At 40.4% G+C, this 15,381-nt stretch overlaps 1 protein-coding gene across 6 annotated transcripts in view; it reads left to right on the top strand.

Annotated features, from left to right (window-relative positions):
• DNAJB6 (DnaJ heat shock protein family (Hsp40) member B6) overlaps positions 1 to 14,794 on the top strand; it is a 98,766-nt gene extending 83,972 nt beyond the window's left edge. For 4 of the 6 annotated variants that reach the window (XM_038388622.2, XM_043509641.1, XM_038388623.2 and 1 more), the window contains exons 9-10: positions 3,540 to 3,740; positions 13,133 to 14,794. In XM_038388622.2, coding sequence (XP_038244550.1) covers positions 3,540 to 3,740; positions 13,133 to 13,215 — 284 coding nt within the window. In that variant the 3' untranslated portion in view covers positions 13,216 to 14,794. Of the gene's footprint in view, positions 1 to 3,539; positions 3,741 to 5,943; positions 6,869 to 13,132 lie in introns of those variants that run through there. The other 2 variants (XM_038388625.2, XM_043509643.1) reach the window with 2 other exon arrangements.
• The last annotated feature ends 587 nt before the right edge of the window (positions 14,795 to 15,381 follow it).

Below are 15,381 nucleotides of genomic sequence, written 5' to 3'. Positions count from 1 at the left end.
TGCAGTGGCATACTCACGTGCCCTTGATATGGCTATATAGTTATTACTAGCCTAAATAAGTACCAGAGAAATCTCCTAATGTTTTGTATCACAGTATAGCACCTAAAAGAACTAACCAAAGACCTTCAAGGACTAGGCAGTATTCTCTTTGAAGATGGTCCTTCCCAAATGGCTTATCCTAAATTATAAGGATAAAGAGCATTTTACAGATGGGGAATGGTGGCACAAAGTAAGTGACTTGCCTAAGGTCACAGTCTGGCACGACCAAGGATTAAACCCAGATTTCCTGGATGCAAGTCTACAGTTTTAACTAAAGACCATCCTTCAGCACTTGGTACAACTGAGGTCTAATAGGAAGAGGGTCTGCCATGGAATTCAGTAGAAGCCAGAGAGTTGTAGCCTATGTCTTGCCGAGAATGTAAGTGAATTCAGTGGGAGTTGAGGGCATTTGTCATCTTTCAGAATACTTTAGTCCATTTTAAAACTTTTTTGTGTGTGAAATGTCATTTTATAAGCCTGGAGTCAAGAGGACTTGTTGGACTTCTCTGCTGCTTTGTTAGACGTTTTTTTAGTGCTGTTGCTAGTTCCTGGAGTGAGCTGCAGTATCTGTGTGACACACCCACATGCAGAAAGAAGGGAGGGTAACTACGGGATAGGGGGTTAGGGTGTAAGAGGCTGCGCACAAAATCATGCTGAGGAGTGTGCTGCTTGGGTAGTGAGATTACAGTACTCTGAATTCTGGGTCTTTCAAACTCTTCCTTCATATTGGCTGAATAAAAGTCAAAACTCTGGAATTCTGGGTGTGACAAAGACCTAGCTGGAATAGTTCAGTGAATTCAGTTTGTCCATGTTTGTGTAGCATATAGGTAGGTAATTTAACACCTACCCCAGTATTTACAATAGTGTCCATTTTCATTTCAGCTGGTAAGAAGCAGCCTTTCCTGAAAGGGGTACAAACATAAAACTCCTACAACTAATGGCTAATGCACGTTTCTAATATGTGCATCTGCTTTCAGATATAAATGTGCACCGGAGAATTTTGATGTACATCAAAGAGAGCTGTGCTCCTGTAGGAGGGGAGGAATCTCTTACTGAGCTTGCAAAGTAATTTGTTAGGAAATCAACTCCCTTGATCTGCCATGATAGCTTAATTGGTACATTGGACTTTTCCACTGAGTTTGATTTTCTATTCTTGCCATTTTTTAAAAGGATTCCTCTTAACAGACCTGGTGTAATGAGATTGATACATGTGTAAGAAGTGCCTGTGCCAAGTGCCGCATAGACAGCATCTCGCATGATAGCGTGGACGTGAAAGCCTTCACAAGGATTCTAGTTTCTCCTGCAGGAAGCTAAAGATTTGAATTAATGTTTGTTCATCGGCTTTGATCCTGCATAGTGAAGAGCACTCTCAGCTGCTCACAATTGCAGCTGAAGGTACTCTGCTCCACATGGGATCGAGGCCATTGAATTTGTTGGGTGAAGCCATACTGCCAGGGATCTTCTATTGACAGCACAGTAAAACTTTAGGGAACAGCTTGCCAATTGTGTTCTCTTAAAGTCAATATAACAGGCACAGCCAGGTTGCACCTCCATGTGGAAATACCTGATTTTTTTTTTTTACACAGCTTCTCTTTTGTGTATCCCTCTTGCTTGTGCCTTTCAAATAGGGGGAGGTTTGGCTGTTAAATCTACGAAGGAGGCCAAGGCCTAACCAAAACATAGATCAATTCTGCCACCTCTATAATACTCCTGACTATATCTCGGTGTATGTTCAAAACTGCCGGCAAGCTAAATTCATTTAAATACAAGTATGATAAACACATCTGCCACTTATGTAGGATTTTAGTTGGTCCATGTGGCTGAGAGCTGAATTGTCCTGTGGAAGAAGTAAAACATTATACCCCATCTCCTCTTCCTGATCCCTAAATGTAATACTCCATATGCAATGATAAGTTTAAAAAGAAAACCATAATCCTTCCACGTGAAAGTATCCCAGCACTGTTTTAAAGCACACGAGAGTTGCTTAGGTAACTGGATAACAACTGACCCTGGATTACTGTTGTTGCTTAATGCATACATAGTGCTTTTCCATCGTCAAAGCATTTTCTAGACATTAATTAATGCAACTTACCCATCCCTATGCAGCTGATGCATGAAATAGTGTGGGGGAAAAAAACTTACAGAATGTGACATGCCAGTTTTGATGCATATAAAATGTCACATTTAATCAAATATTAAGTGATCAAGTAATTGATTGATAAAAGTTAAACAAAAAAAGCTCCTTTGTCTCCTAGTCACCTCCCTCTTTTCCTTCAGTATTTTTCCTAATGTGTAACTGTTCAGGTCTTCAGCTTTCTTTCCCATTATAGATTTTAGCTTCTCTATGCCTTTTTCCTTCTGTTCCTGTTTGAGGTCTTTTTCTTCCCTCAGTACTGTGTTCCTGTAAGCATTTTTACTGCTAATGTTGTTTTGATATGCTAGCTCCAGCAGAAGGGGCTGACTTCTCTGCTTTATTGTATTGACGTCACAACTAGTGCAGCAAGGCAAATTTGCTTGAACTCCCATAGTGATACGACTTACTTATATAAAAAGAAAAGGAGTACTTGTGGCACCTTAGAGACTAACAAATTTATTAGAGCATAAGCTTTCGTGAGCTACAGCTCACTTCATCGGATGCATTTGCATGAAGTGAGCTGTAGCTCACGAAAGCTTATGCTCTAATAAATTTGTTAGTCTCTAAGGTGCCACAAGTACTGCTTTTCTTTTTGCGAATACAGACTAACACGGCTGCTACTCTGAAAGACTTTCTTATATATTTTCCTGAACTCTTTATTTTATTTCCATCATGTTTCTTCTCTTCTCATATGTGCGCATGCTCTCTCTCTCCCTTTCTCTTCAACCCTATTTCCTACCTCCTGCTGATCTTTCTTTCCTCTTTTTCTTCAGTTTCAGAATCTCAGCTCTCTTCCTTCCTTTCTGAGAGCCAAATTCACCCTCTCCTCATCCCTGGAGTCAGCCTAACTGGACTCTTTCCCTCTTGGCAGTAGGCTGTGCTTCTCTCCGCTGCAGTGCTTACCCATTCTGTGGAGGCCTCAATCAGAGCTGTAGTGGGATGGCTTTTTCAGCTGCAGCAGGGGAAACCAGGAAAAAGCCCTTGATCAGTACAGTGGGGCTCAGCTTGTGTGCTCTGCTGCTCAGGCTAGAGTATTTTGATTGTCCACCAGAATCTGGCAGGGTGGGTCCACTGTAGTAAGATTCTGTGTGTGGAGGGGGGAAGGGGAAATTCCCAGACTTTGTGCAGTAGCTCAGAGGACAGTAACATGGGTCGGTGGTAGAAAGTAATGTTTTCCCTGTCTTTACCATGGAGAAACTGAGTCATGAAGAGTTTAAATGGCTTGCTCAAGGCAACAGACTGAGTCTGTCAATATCAGGGTGTAACTTAGTGTTCCTGACTTCCAGCCTGATTTCCAGTTGTTTCAGGTTAAGCTAAAGCCTTGATGTGCTTCCAGCTCATTTCTCTTGACTTGTCTGCTTTTCAGGTGTGGCAGATGAGGAAGCTCTTGCTGAGGAGTGCAACCGTAGAGGACAACAGGCCCTACCTTTCCAGTCTACCAATATTCGCCTCCCGAAGTCCCACAAGCCTGCCACTTTCCCCAAACATGCCTATCATAACGATGAGGTGGAAGAACAAGATAGAGCTCGGGTTACAAGCAGCTTGGAGACCCCTTTTTATACATCAGGTGTGCACATAAAGGTTAATGAGAAATGTACAGAAAATGACTCAGTTAATCAAAAGAGAGAATCAAAAACCCAAGAAAGAAAGCATTGCTGTATACTGACTTAATGCTAGCTCCCCAGCGGGTAACAAATGCCAGCTTATGGGCTTTCATTCTGTACTAACTGTGCCACGCATTTCAGTCTAAATTCACAAATGTCCTGACTGTATAAGGCACATCCTCCAAAAGGGGGTGAGTATGACCCTGTAGGAATGAGCAAAAAGTAATGCTCTCAAAAAATATCCATGCCTTTTGCCTTTAAAGACCAGGAAGTCCTTAACTAATCAGTGTGCTTTCATATTTATTTAAATAAACTGCTTGGTTTTCCTTCCCCAAATGAGAATAAGTCCAGACTTCAGCAACTGAGTATTGTTTCTGGAAGTGGGAATTCCTTGAGGCCTAAGTCTACAATGCAGCTGGGAGCAAGGTAGACAGCTCCTGGCCCAGGTAGACTTGTACTAGCATGCTAAAAGTAGCAAGCAGTGTGACCATTGTGGCTTGGGCTCTCCAGCTCCCTGGGTCTAAGCTTGAGTGGCTAGCCTGAGTCTCCACCAGCACTGCAACATCCATACTGCTATTTTTAGTATGCTTTCATGAATGAAGCTAGCACAGGTGTGTCTACCCAGGCTGGGAGGCTTGCTCCCAGTTGTAGCATGGATATACCAAAGGTGCTTTGCATGGATTGTGCATCTTGATGTCTAGTGCTGAGAACTGAGCAGCCTCCAAAGGTAACTAAGGAAGCCCAACAATTTCCATGGATACTTTTTGCCATAATTTTGACCATGTGATCCTGTCACCCATCAAATTCTAGATCTGATTAGATCCCCCTGTATTCTTGCCTCTTGTAATATTTATGGCTACAATAAGTTTGGTAGCTAGGACAACAAAATCCATTTGACTACTTCAGTTTGTCAGAATAGCAAGTCCTTGGCCATGCATAGAACCTGGCCCTGCAGTCCTCAGCACAATATAAGACAAAACCCCTATTAAAGTTAGCTGGAGATTTGCCTACCCAAGGTCAGCAGATTTTAGTGGCTGAAAAAGACCCTTAATTTTGGCCGTGTTGAAGCAGGCCCACTGCCATAGCTTTCAACAAGAGTTTTGCCTTAAGGAGCAAATGAACTTGAACAGGGCCTAGTAGAGGAGGTGATGACTCCTTAAAAATACCAAAGACATTGGCAGAAATATTTCTATTTATGGATCCGATTTCCCTGCTCATCAACACTGATGGACAAAAAAACCTATCTTAAGTGCCTCAGCTCCTGCTGTGTTTCTCCACCTATGATCCTCTGCTTGTGACATTGTCTTGCACGCAGCCCAAGAGATGTCAAACACAGAATTACTTTTAGATTGGGAAATCAGCAGAAATGAGTGAATGAGAAACCTCCTTTTCTTGATCCTGGCATCCTGTAGTCCCTGGGAGTTTTGCCTGCGTAAGGACTGCAGAATCGGGCCTTTAATGTGTATATATGATGTAGCAAAAACTCTTCTAGGGATGAGTCTGAACCAAACCCTGGAGCTGAAGATCTGAAATGAATCTGGATTTGAATTGTGTGGCTGTCCCTGTGTCTGGGACTTCCCAAACCCTAGATCTGACCTTTGAGGGAATTCAGATTCCATTTCCTCTAACTGGAATGGGAACTGAACACTTTCTAAGCAGTATCCAAGTTTGACAAAACATTTGAATTTCCTTGTTGCAACCTTAACACCATTTACATAAAGTTTTTAGTTGCAAATCTCCTTACACCCCTATGTCCATGAGGCTGTAATTAAAGTAAGTCCCAAGAATATGTGCACACAGACCTAAACGTAACTAATGTACTGCTGCACAGAATCTTCTCATCTCTCATATAATCCCTTGTCATGTTTTTTGTATTCATTCAACAGATGGAAGGACTTGGGGTGGGGGGGAATCCTGACCGATTAAAGTAAGTTTTTTGCCAGTGACTTCAGTGGGGTCAGGACTTCACTATCATTCTATAAATATTTTACAGCTACTGCTTGTTTCCCTGGCAGACCATGATTGCAGAAGAAGCTGGTTGTAGGTTTACATGATAGGATTCAAAGTTCAAAAAACAAAAACAAAAAAACCCCACCCTTCTCCATTAGGACTTTTTTTTTTTTTGTAATTGAAGCTTTAAGCCAAGAATGCTTTTCTTACTGCTAGGTTATAAACCTCTGCACAATGAGCCTTTATGATTGGAAGTGGACTCTGTGTGCACCTGCGGCCCCTCACATCCTTGATTATGCAGATGACCTCCATTCTGGCTGGGATCCCAGACAGCACTGTGGCAACTACATAAATTGCTTTGATGGAAAAATGTTAAACTATCTAATGTACTGTTGGCATCTTTTAGAGCTTGATCCAAAGCCCATTGAAGTCAATGAAAGTTTTACCATTGACATCAATCAGCTTTGAAATGAGGAGGAGAAGCTAGCACCATGTTACCACCAGCAAATGTCCATGGGCCACCAGTGGGACACAGGTTAAGAACCACTGCTGTAGCACACCACCTGAGATAAGATTAAGGTAAAATAATTTAGTGAACTATTTTTGTTGAAGCCAAATAACTTCAAACAATCTTCATAAGTGAGATTAGATTTGTGGCCATCATGCAAGACTGTTGCAAATTTAATAAATAAATAAATAAATAAAAATATCCCTGATAAGTATGGTTGGGAGAAATTAAGTGCAAGTTTCCCATTCAGTGGCACAATTTGTCACACAAACAGAACATCATTTGGGTTAAAGGTGTTGGGATGGAACAAATCTGCACTCACATTTTTATCAGCTTCTTGTTGCCTTCCTATAGAAATGTGTTAACTCTCACATTACTAATGATTTTTAGTGGATAGATGGCTTAGCTGCCTTTTAGAATACAGAAATCCATGTTGAAACCACATTTACCTCAAACAGTTCTGTAACCAGAATAAACTCATTTGATATTTGTGAAGTCCAGATACTCTCCAGGTATATCAGTGTTTGAACTTTAAAAAGCTGAGTTGCCTAGTGAAGTGGTTTAAATGTTTTTTTGTTGAAAATAGTGTGTAAATAATACATATAAATTAAAAGTTCTTAACTTGTAAATTAATACTGCAAGGTTTGTGTTTTCCCTTTTGAGTGATCAAGTATCCTGTATTAACCTATATCTTAAACCCTAATCCATTCATTACTTGACACCCATTTTCATCTGCTGGCATTATTGAAAAAGAAACCATTTTAAAAAACCTAGCTTAACTAATCTTGACCTAATTCTGGCATGGATTCCTCAGGTGAGAAGTCAAGCTCCTAGAATTTACTGTATCCCCAATGCAGTCTTTCTTTGCAAATATCATGAAATATGTTACTAAGTAGTAAAATCACCGAATAATGTTACCCCCAACTTCTTACTCTCTAATTTACCAAGCTATTTCAATTCAGCTGTACAATGGATGGAAGAATGTTTGGCAAGCTGCATGAGCAGAGTTGCTGGGGTTTTTTGGGGGGGGGAGGGTGGGGGAGGGAAAGAAGGTAGGAATGGAGACCTAACGCAAGGAATCTTTGGAAGGCAGGGGTAGAGCTGAATGAATACTCTCTCTAGCTGCTTCTAGACTGCATGTGATGTGGTATCAGCTGCACTCCTCTGTGGGCAGAGGGCGGGAAAATTGGCCAGTGGATTTAGTCGCTGGCTTGCTGCCTCCTGGCCTGAGCTCAGAAGGAGCTGCTTTCAGGCACTGCTCTCTAGCTCTCATGAGGGTGGCATCCCCCTGCACAATTGTCCTCCATGGAGAGCTATGTGGGTGAGTCACTTGTGCGTGTAGGGCTTCCTAAGCTGCATAGCATTGCAAGCTTCTGCTTGCCCAGGGTGAGTTTTAAAAAAAAAAAAAATCATTTCTTCATTAGCAGTATCTTTGCAAAAGGCAGGCAAGTAGACTTTGTTTAGGTCATTACATTTTCATGGCAGTTCTGCTAGGCTGACTATAAAAAATAGGTAACCCGTAGCTTGGTGAAGAATGTAAAGGGAGGCCTAAATTGGTGGGTAAAGCTTTTTTGCTTAAAAGCCTGTTTAACTTAAGTGAAGCTAAGTTACTTCAAAGGATGAAGCTAAGTAAACTCAGGTAACAAATAAGGTGCAGCATTTGAGCAGTGAGGATAGTGAACAATTGAAACAACTTACCAAGGGATGAAGTACGTTCACCATCAGTTGAAGTCTTTGAATAAAGATGGTCTTCCTAAATAATACACTATAGCTCAACAAAGTTATGGACTTGGTGCAAGCATTAGTGGGTGAAATTCTATGACCTGTGTTATGCAGGGGGTTAAACACCCTCCTGATGTTACAATGTGTCTCTGAATCAAATCATACCTAAATTGTTTGTGGTATAACTAATTAGATGTGAGGGCTTTGTAATGGCTCATAGGAAGGTGTGAACAAAATAAAGTAAGTAATAACTTTCAAATCGCACCTTGTTAGCATTTGAGTTTGGATTTAATCAAATATATTTTAAAGCATAATAGAAAATATTTTTCTTAATATTTATAGGCCAATCCCCTCAGCCCCATACACAGTCATATGTCGGCCTCAGAAGCCCTATGTGCAGAACTGAGCCACTGCTGTTTCACTTCATGGGGAGATTTTGTGCAGGGGGATTCCACCCTTATGAGAGTCCGAGAGCAGTACTTAAATGTCTGTCTCTCTGGGACTACAGGCAGTGAGCCAGTGACTGAATCCATTGGCCAACCTTCCCACCCTCTGCCCACACAGGAGAGCAGCTGCTACCATACTTCAAGCAGATTGTAGCAGCAGCCAGGGAGCAACGCTGCCAACCTGGAGCTGAGGGAAGTTATTCACATCCATCCCCTGCCTTCCCGAGATTTTCTGTGGTAAAGCCAAAGTAAAAAGATCAGGAGGTGTTCTTTTCTGCTGACCACAATGGGTTGGGGGGGGCAGGAAGAGGTAGAGAAGCTGCTCTAGGGATGCATTTTGAACTAGTTACAGGCAGTGAAACCAGCCTGCTGAGTGTATTGTTCCTTATTGCTGCCTGCCAATCTACTTGGCTTACTCTCCTCTCTGCAGGCTGAGGGGAAAGGGAATGGGGCTGCTCTCACCATCCCACAGTTCTGCTGTCTTAGCAGAGCAAAGGATTCAGCACCTCCTCCTTTTGCCTCTTCCCCCCATCTGATTCTAGGATGAAGAGGACCGCAGGGGAGCTGGGTAGTAGTGCTCTCTGCAGGGCGTTAGTATATTTAGGTAAACACTCTGTCCATACGTCACTCCTTGTTGCTTCTCAAGGGTGTGATGTGCTTTGAAGCCCTAGACTAAATACATCTATCTCATGCCTTCTGGAGATTCAGAAACATTGTGTGCTCTGAAGCCCGCTTAAATGGAGGACCCAGAGCATTGGAAAGACTAAAGTAGGAGGCAGACTTGGACCCAATGAAGAGGCTGCCAGATTTGTTGATCCCTGGTGCGGGTGGGGATTGGGGGTTGTTTGAAGTCAGAAAAGTTCAGTTTTACTTCAGTTTTACTTTACTTAAGGATAAAACTGCTTTCACAGTCTTTTGAAGTCTTCCATTAGGTGGAAGCTTTGTGGAGAAGTGGGTACAGGTGGGACATAGTGGCGTGTAACCAAGGTTTCAGGTTCTAGAAATGGGTCACAGTTCGATGGTTACGTTGGCTGGACTGCTTCACCTGGCTCTGTTTGACAGGAGTTGACAAAAGCAAGAAAGCACCAAGTTAGTGGCTGCCATCTGTCTTTAAATAGGCCTATTTTCTACATATTGTGGCTTTGTGAAGCTCTGACAAACCACCTTTACAGCCTCTCTATCCATGTGTAATCTCTGTGTTGCAATATCTAACCTTTAGAAAAGTACCATGGTCGCTTCTAGATGTGAGAATTTTATCTCTCCTCTCCTCCCCCTTGATCCCCCACAAAACAAACTATTTGACTGAAGAGAGACTGTAAAAACACTGAGCCCATTTCACCAAATCTTGATTGTGTGACTTCTCATCTTGTTGGCTACTGACTGTCTCTGACTCTCCAGAGACAAATATTTTTCAGATTAATCAAATATTAACTAATGAAGCAGCAGTGTCATTATTTCACCACAATTTGTAATCTGCCTGCCTGCTGTTAAATTCTGCTGCTTGGTCATTCAAATAACTTCATTTTCCATTGACTTTGGGGGCAATCTTGCATCCCATTTGAAGATTACTAGATACACTTCAGTTGGGAAAGTCGGTGGGACTCTTCGTATAAGAGTTAAAGGGCTGAGCACCTTGTCTCATTAGGCATTACTGAGCCTGTTTGGGGCAGATTCTCTGCGGTGCAAATGACCATAGCACCACTATCTGTGGAGTGACGTGGATTTATCCCAGCAGAGACTCTAGCCCACTTTGACAGGGGGAGAAGGACTTCTTCATCACAGAAGCTTAGAAATGGAGAAGACCCATTAGTCCTGTCTTTCCAGGAATGGTCCTTATTGTAGTGTTTTGGCGGTCTAATTTTAAATCTCACTGTTTCCTGTGAGAGATCATTCCAGAGACTAGTCGGAGATCTTGCTGTCAGTCTCTCATTTCCTTAGTACCCATCTATTCTGACATTTAGTGCTAGTTTAGGTCAATTTACGTAATGAAGCATATTGTATCCGTATACAACAAGTTAACTTAACCAGGATGCAGACAATCCAATAAGAAAAGGAGTACTTGTGGCACCTTAGAGACTAACAAATTTATTTGAGCATAAGCTTTCGTGAGCTACAGCTCACTTCGTCGGATGCATTCATCGGATGAAGTGAGCTGTAGCTCACGAAAGCTTATGCTCAAATAAATTTGTTAGTCTCTAAGGTGCCACAAGTACTCCTTTTCTTTTTGCGAATACAGACTAACATGGTTGCTACTCTGAAACCAGACAATCCAATATAAGTGATATAGGATTCCTATGTGTTTGAATGAGCTTTTTTCCTAAAAGCCATGTAGAATCAGTGTCACCGGTATGTAAAAGCCCCTTCAGAATTACTGACCTTCTTTTGTGAAGGGAAAATGAGAATAAGGGTGTAAATCATTAGGCTGTAATGGTTCTTTCAGAATATCATTGCTAACATAGTCATTAAACTGACTAGTTTGGAGTGGCTAATTATGCTATTGATTTTGCTTTTCTCACTAAAAGGGGAAATCCTGTGAATTCAGCCTATTGCTAACTGATTCTTTTTTATAGGAGATTCTTCGCCTGACCACCTTATTCTGCACTGTCTTCTCTCCCTTATACTAAGGGGGCCACTAGTGCCCTTCTGAGATAAGATCCCTCTGGTCTGTTGCATTCAGATATAAGGCAACTCAAGGAGTTTTTACAATTGTAGGTCAAGTGCAGTTGGTGAAGGGGCTTGATTTTTCAGAGTGAACTGCTTTAATACATGAAGCAAAGTGTTGATGGTGCTTCATTCTTAGTAGTATGCACATGTTCAAAAACCTGTCTGGTGGCAGCATCTGTGCACATCAAGGTGGTATGGTGCGTTTGAATAGGAAAAGCTTAGTCAGCATCTCCACAAGTTCCACTCAGGACACTGTTTTTTCTCATCCTTTAAATAGCAAAACTGGTTTCTTCTTTAACTTGCCCAGGCTAATAGCACATAGCCAAACTATTAAATAAAGGAGCACAGTTTCTTAAATCCTACGGTTACTAAGCATATATTATGAAATAATGCTGCTGTACACAGTATAGGAGCTGAAATAATAGCCAAGGAACAAATTCACCATTGGCATAAATGGGTTCAACTCCAGCAAATTCAAAAGCTGTCTGCTTGTTCCTGAAGTGAATTTGGCCCAAAAGAATACTGTATAGTTCTGCTGACCTAGAGCTGGAAACTTTCCCTTAAGTACAGCAGTTGTACGGTGGGCAAAGCTTCCATTGATTTAAATACGCATTCTACTTTTAAGAGGACTTAAGGATAGAGCCCCCAAGAGAGATTGTAAAGCACGATGGTAAATACATAGCTCTTACTTAGTGCTTTTAATCAGTTGACCTCAAAGTACATACACAGGTAGGGAAGTATCATTATTCACACTTTACAGATGAGGGAAATGGATTTAGAAATGAAGTGATATGCTCATGATTACGTAGCAGTTAACTAGCAAAATCAGGATCAGAATAGGTCTCCACATTCCCAGTCTGGTGCTTTATCCTACTTATCCCATTCTCCCTCTTCAACCCTATATCTGATATGTAGTGGTGAGACTGTTTTGTCTGCCTCGTCTACCAGATCATGCTGCTGCTCAGTGACACAGTATTGCTGAGTTAGAAGCACATTCTTTTTCTTAAAGCTTTGTGTAGCAAATATTTAAGGGAATTGTAAACATCAGTCTAAATCTATTGGCTTTAGTTCAGATTAGAATTAATAGATTTCATTAGATTTGAATGGAGATGGTTCTGTTTCCCATGGTGAGTTGTATACAACAAAAGCCTGGGTGGACAGTTCCATTTTACTCAGTTTGAGAGGAAGCAGGTGGGTTCTGATACATGATTCTGGTTTTCATATCTCCCTTAAATGCATGGGATAGTGTGACCGTGACAGTTCTAGGGGTAGGCAAGCAGGGCAGTCATCCCAGTCGCTAGCTTCTAGGCGGTGCCATACTGCTTGGCCTTTTTGCTCCACTCTGATTGGCCACCCTTTTTTTTTCTTGGCTGGTGGAAGTGGGGCCAAAGAATTTTCTACCCTTGCTGATACAATGGCTAGGGCCACTCTTGCAGTGTGATCACATGAGCTGATGGAGAATCAGGGAAAAAGCATATTAGGTGCTGCAAAAACAGACTTCATTTGCATATGCTCCTCTGAAGTGGAGCTAGATAGTTACTTGAGTTTATAAGTAGCTTAGTACTGTTAGCTAATCCTTGTTCTCTTGCACAAGGCGTACAATATAAATCCACCTAGTTTAGCTGATGTTCGGCATACACAGTGGGCTCCACTAAATGTTAACGTATAGCAAATCGTTCTTAAGATTATTTTCTATCCTTAGAATGAGGAAGACAGTGCAAGTACTATGCTAAGTTCAAATGCTGTGAATAGACAATAGCACTGTCTGCATATACTCTAGGTTTGTTTATTGTTGTGTCCATTTTGTAAGCTCTTTATTTTTGAGGCTGTTCCTGAATGGCTTTGAAGTTCTTTGATTGTTTTTACATCTTTCCAAACTTCAAAGATACCAAAGCTTTTTCTTTTCTAGCTTTGTATTAGACTTAGTGAAACTGGTCACTAAAGAAACAAAATTAGACCAAGACTTCTTGAAAGACTATCTAAACCATTCAGAGAATGTGTGCGTTTATAAAGGAAAAGTCAATTGAATATTATGAATTGTGTTTTACAAGCCATATCTCCTCAGGACACAAAGAAGGCAGCAAGAGGAGGAAGCAGAAGCAGAGAGAGGAACAGAAGAAGAAGAAGCCAACCAAAGGGAATCACTAAAATGGACTCCTCCGATATTCAGTACCTTTACAATGATACCATATGTTACATTTGAGCACACTTTTTTTTGTGTATATTTTTTTTGATTGTATACACTGTTAGTAAGGAAGAGGACTTGTGTTTAAAACTACACTAAAATTGCACTGTATTACCCTTTAGCAGCACAGAGTGGCTTTTTTGCCAGTCAGACTGGGGACTTCAAAGTAGGCTGATCTTGGTTAGAGGTGCATTGTGTTTGAAACTTGGAAAATCTTGCAGAATCACTTACTACTTCCTTCCCAGCAACTAGATCTACTGTAGTCTAGTGTTTTCCTCTAGGATATAAGGGGTTGTAACAATGTCTCTTTAGGTCTACTCCTTCTGGTATCCTCAGGCCTGTTAAAATATCTGAGTTAAACCTTGATCCTATTCCTATTGAAATCAATAGGAGCTTTCCCATTGACTTCAGTGAGAGTAGGACTAAGCCTTTAGAAACTAGCTTTAAGAAACAATCTAGTAATAAGTATGTACACTTCATAATTGCATTTTATGTTAACTTTTTTCTAACTTGGGCAGAAAATTATTTGTTATGATGATTTAAATATGCTGTCACATTTATATTGCATTTTGAAGTTACATCTGGTGGTTTAAGAAAGCCAGTGTGATTCTGGTCTTGTGTAAATATTCATACTGATTCATTATGCATGGTAGACTCCCAGTGAGTCACTAAGTGAAATCATTCCTTGCATTTTTCATCATTTTCAATTTCTACAAAGTATCTCCAGACAAATTATCTAAATGTTAATTTACTTTAAATTTACACTTGATTTCTGCTGAGTGATTTCAGATCCTGAACACTTTTTTTCAGGTTCCATATGATTCTAGCAAGTAATTCTTTGCAGAAATATATCTAGAATGTCAGTCACACATGAGGAAAGTATATTTTACATCAGTTATATGGCAGGACTAAACTATTAAGTTTGGAAACATTTTCCTCACTTTAAAAGAAATATTTTGAGTCTGGCAAGATTGCTTCCTTGCTTCCCATAATTGTTCTATGTGCATGTCATACTGCTTCTCCTAACCTTTTAACTGAGCACTAAGTAGAATCTTTCTATTGTCTTAACTACTTCCCTGCATGTCCCTTGCCAGTGGGTTGCCTTTTCTCTTTAACTTATGAATACTAGTTATCCGACATGTTTTCATTTTGTTCTTTTGTCTCTGCTCTTTTTGCTATTATGTTGATGTAACTGACTTAAACCTGGCACTGTTAGAAACCCAAATTTCCTGGAGAAATTCACTCATCCTTGGTATTTACAAAAGTAGCAATGCACACAATGTAAGGAAGATGCTAAAGAGAAAAGTAAAATCTGCTGTTCTAGAATGACTGTTAAAATATAAGAAATCTTGGTAATCTACAATATTTGGATGGTTTAGCATATGATGCTTGCATAAGGAAAATATAACCGTATGCAGATTGTTAGGGTACTTAAATTAGGTTTATCTGAAATTTAAGATTGAGAACAGTTTGTTTGTCACTTAAGTACCACTTGTTTTGTGCAGTGTTACTAATATTTAAAAATAAAGACAATTCTCTTTATTCTTTGTCATTTTTAACTATAAAAAAATAGTTGTGTTCTGACATCAGTTTGCTATGCCTGTATTAAGCATCAGGGTATTAAAGAAAATGAAGGCTATACATTCACAAGACATTCAAGTACCCACAAGGAATGGTTTCTTTAGCAAAGATTAACAATATACTGTATATTTGTACATGCTACAATGGGAACACAAATGTTAATTTTAGTTTGAGAGTATCGTTTCCAGAGAGATTCCCTACACTTAAAATAGTTAATACTGCTAAAACTAGAAATATTGTAGAGTTCATTCTGATGGAAATGCACCTGCTGTAAGCATGGCATTCATATAAACTCCACATGATTACTCTGAATTCAGCTGTTCTGTGGGATTTTGAAGATTGTTTTTGGGAATCTCCGCACTACACACTGAGATTCTTTTAAATGGTGAGTACTAATGACTTACACGTGTATGTTACAGTAACAGAAGGGTGACAAGAAGAGAACAATAGTTACTGCATCATTGTTTAAAAGTTTTCATGAGTATTTCAAATGCTGGCTGCAGGATGGGTGGGTTGGTGGGGGTGTATGAGAGAGAGAAAATATACAT

Source organism: Dermochelys coriacea, chromosome 2 (genome assembly GCF_009764565.3).
Source record: "Dermochelys coriacea isolate rDerCor1 chromosome 2, rDerCor1.pri.v4, whole genome shotgun sequence".
In the NCBI taxonomy this organism is placed as follows: Eukaryota; Metazoa; Chordata; order Testudines; family Dermochelyidae; genus Dermochelys; species Dermochelys coriacea.
This window is presented reverse-complemented; position numbering and strand designations above follow the sequence as displayed.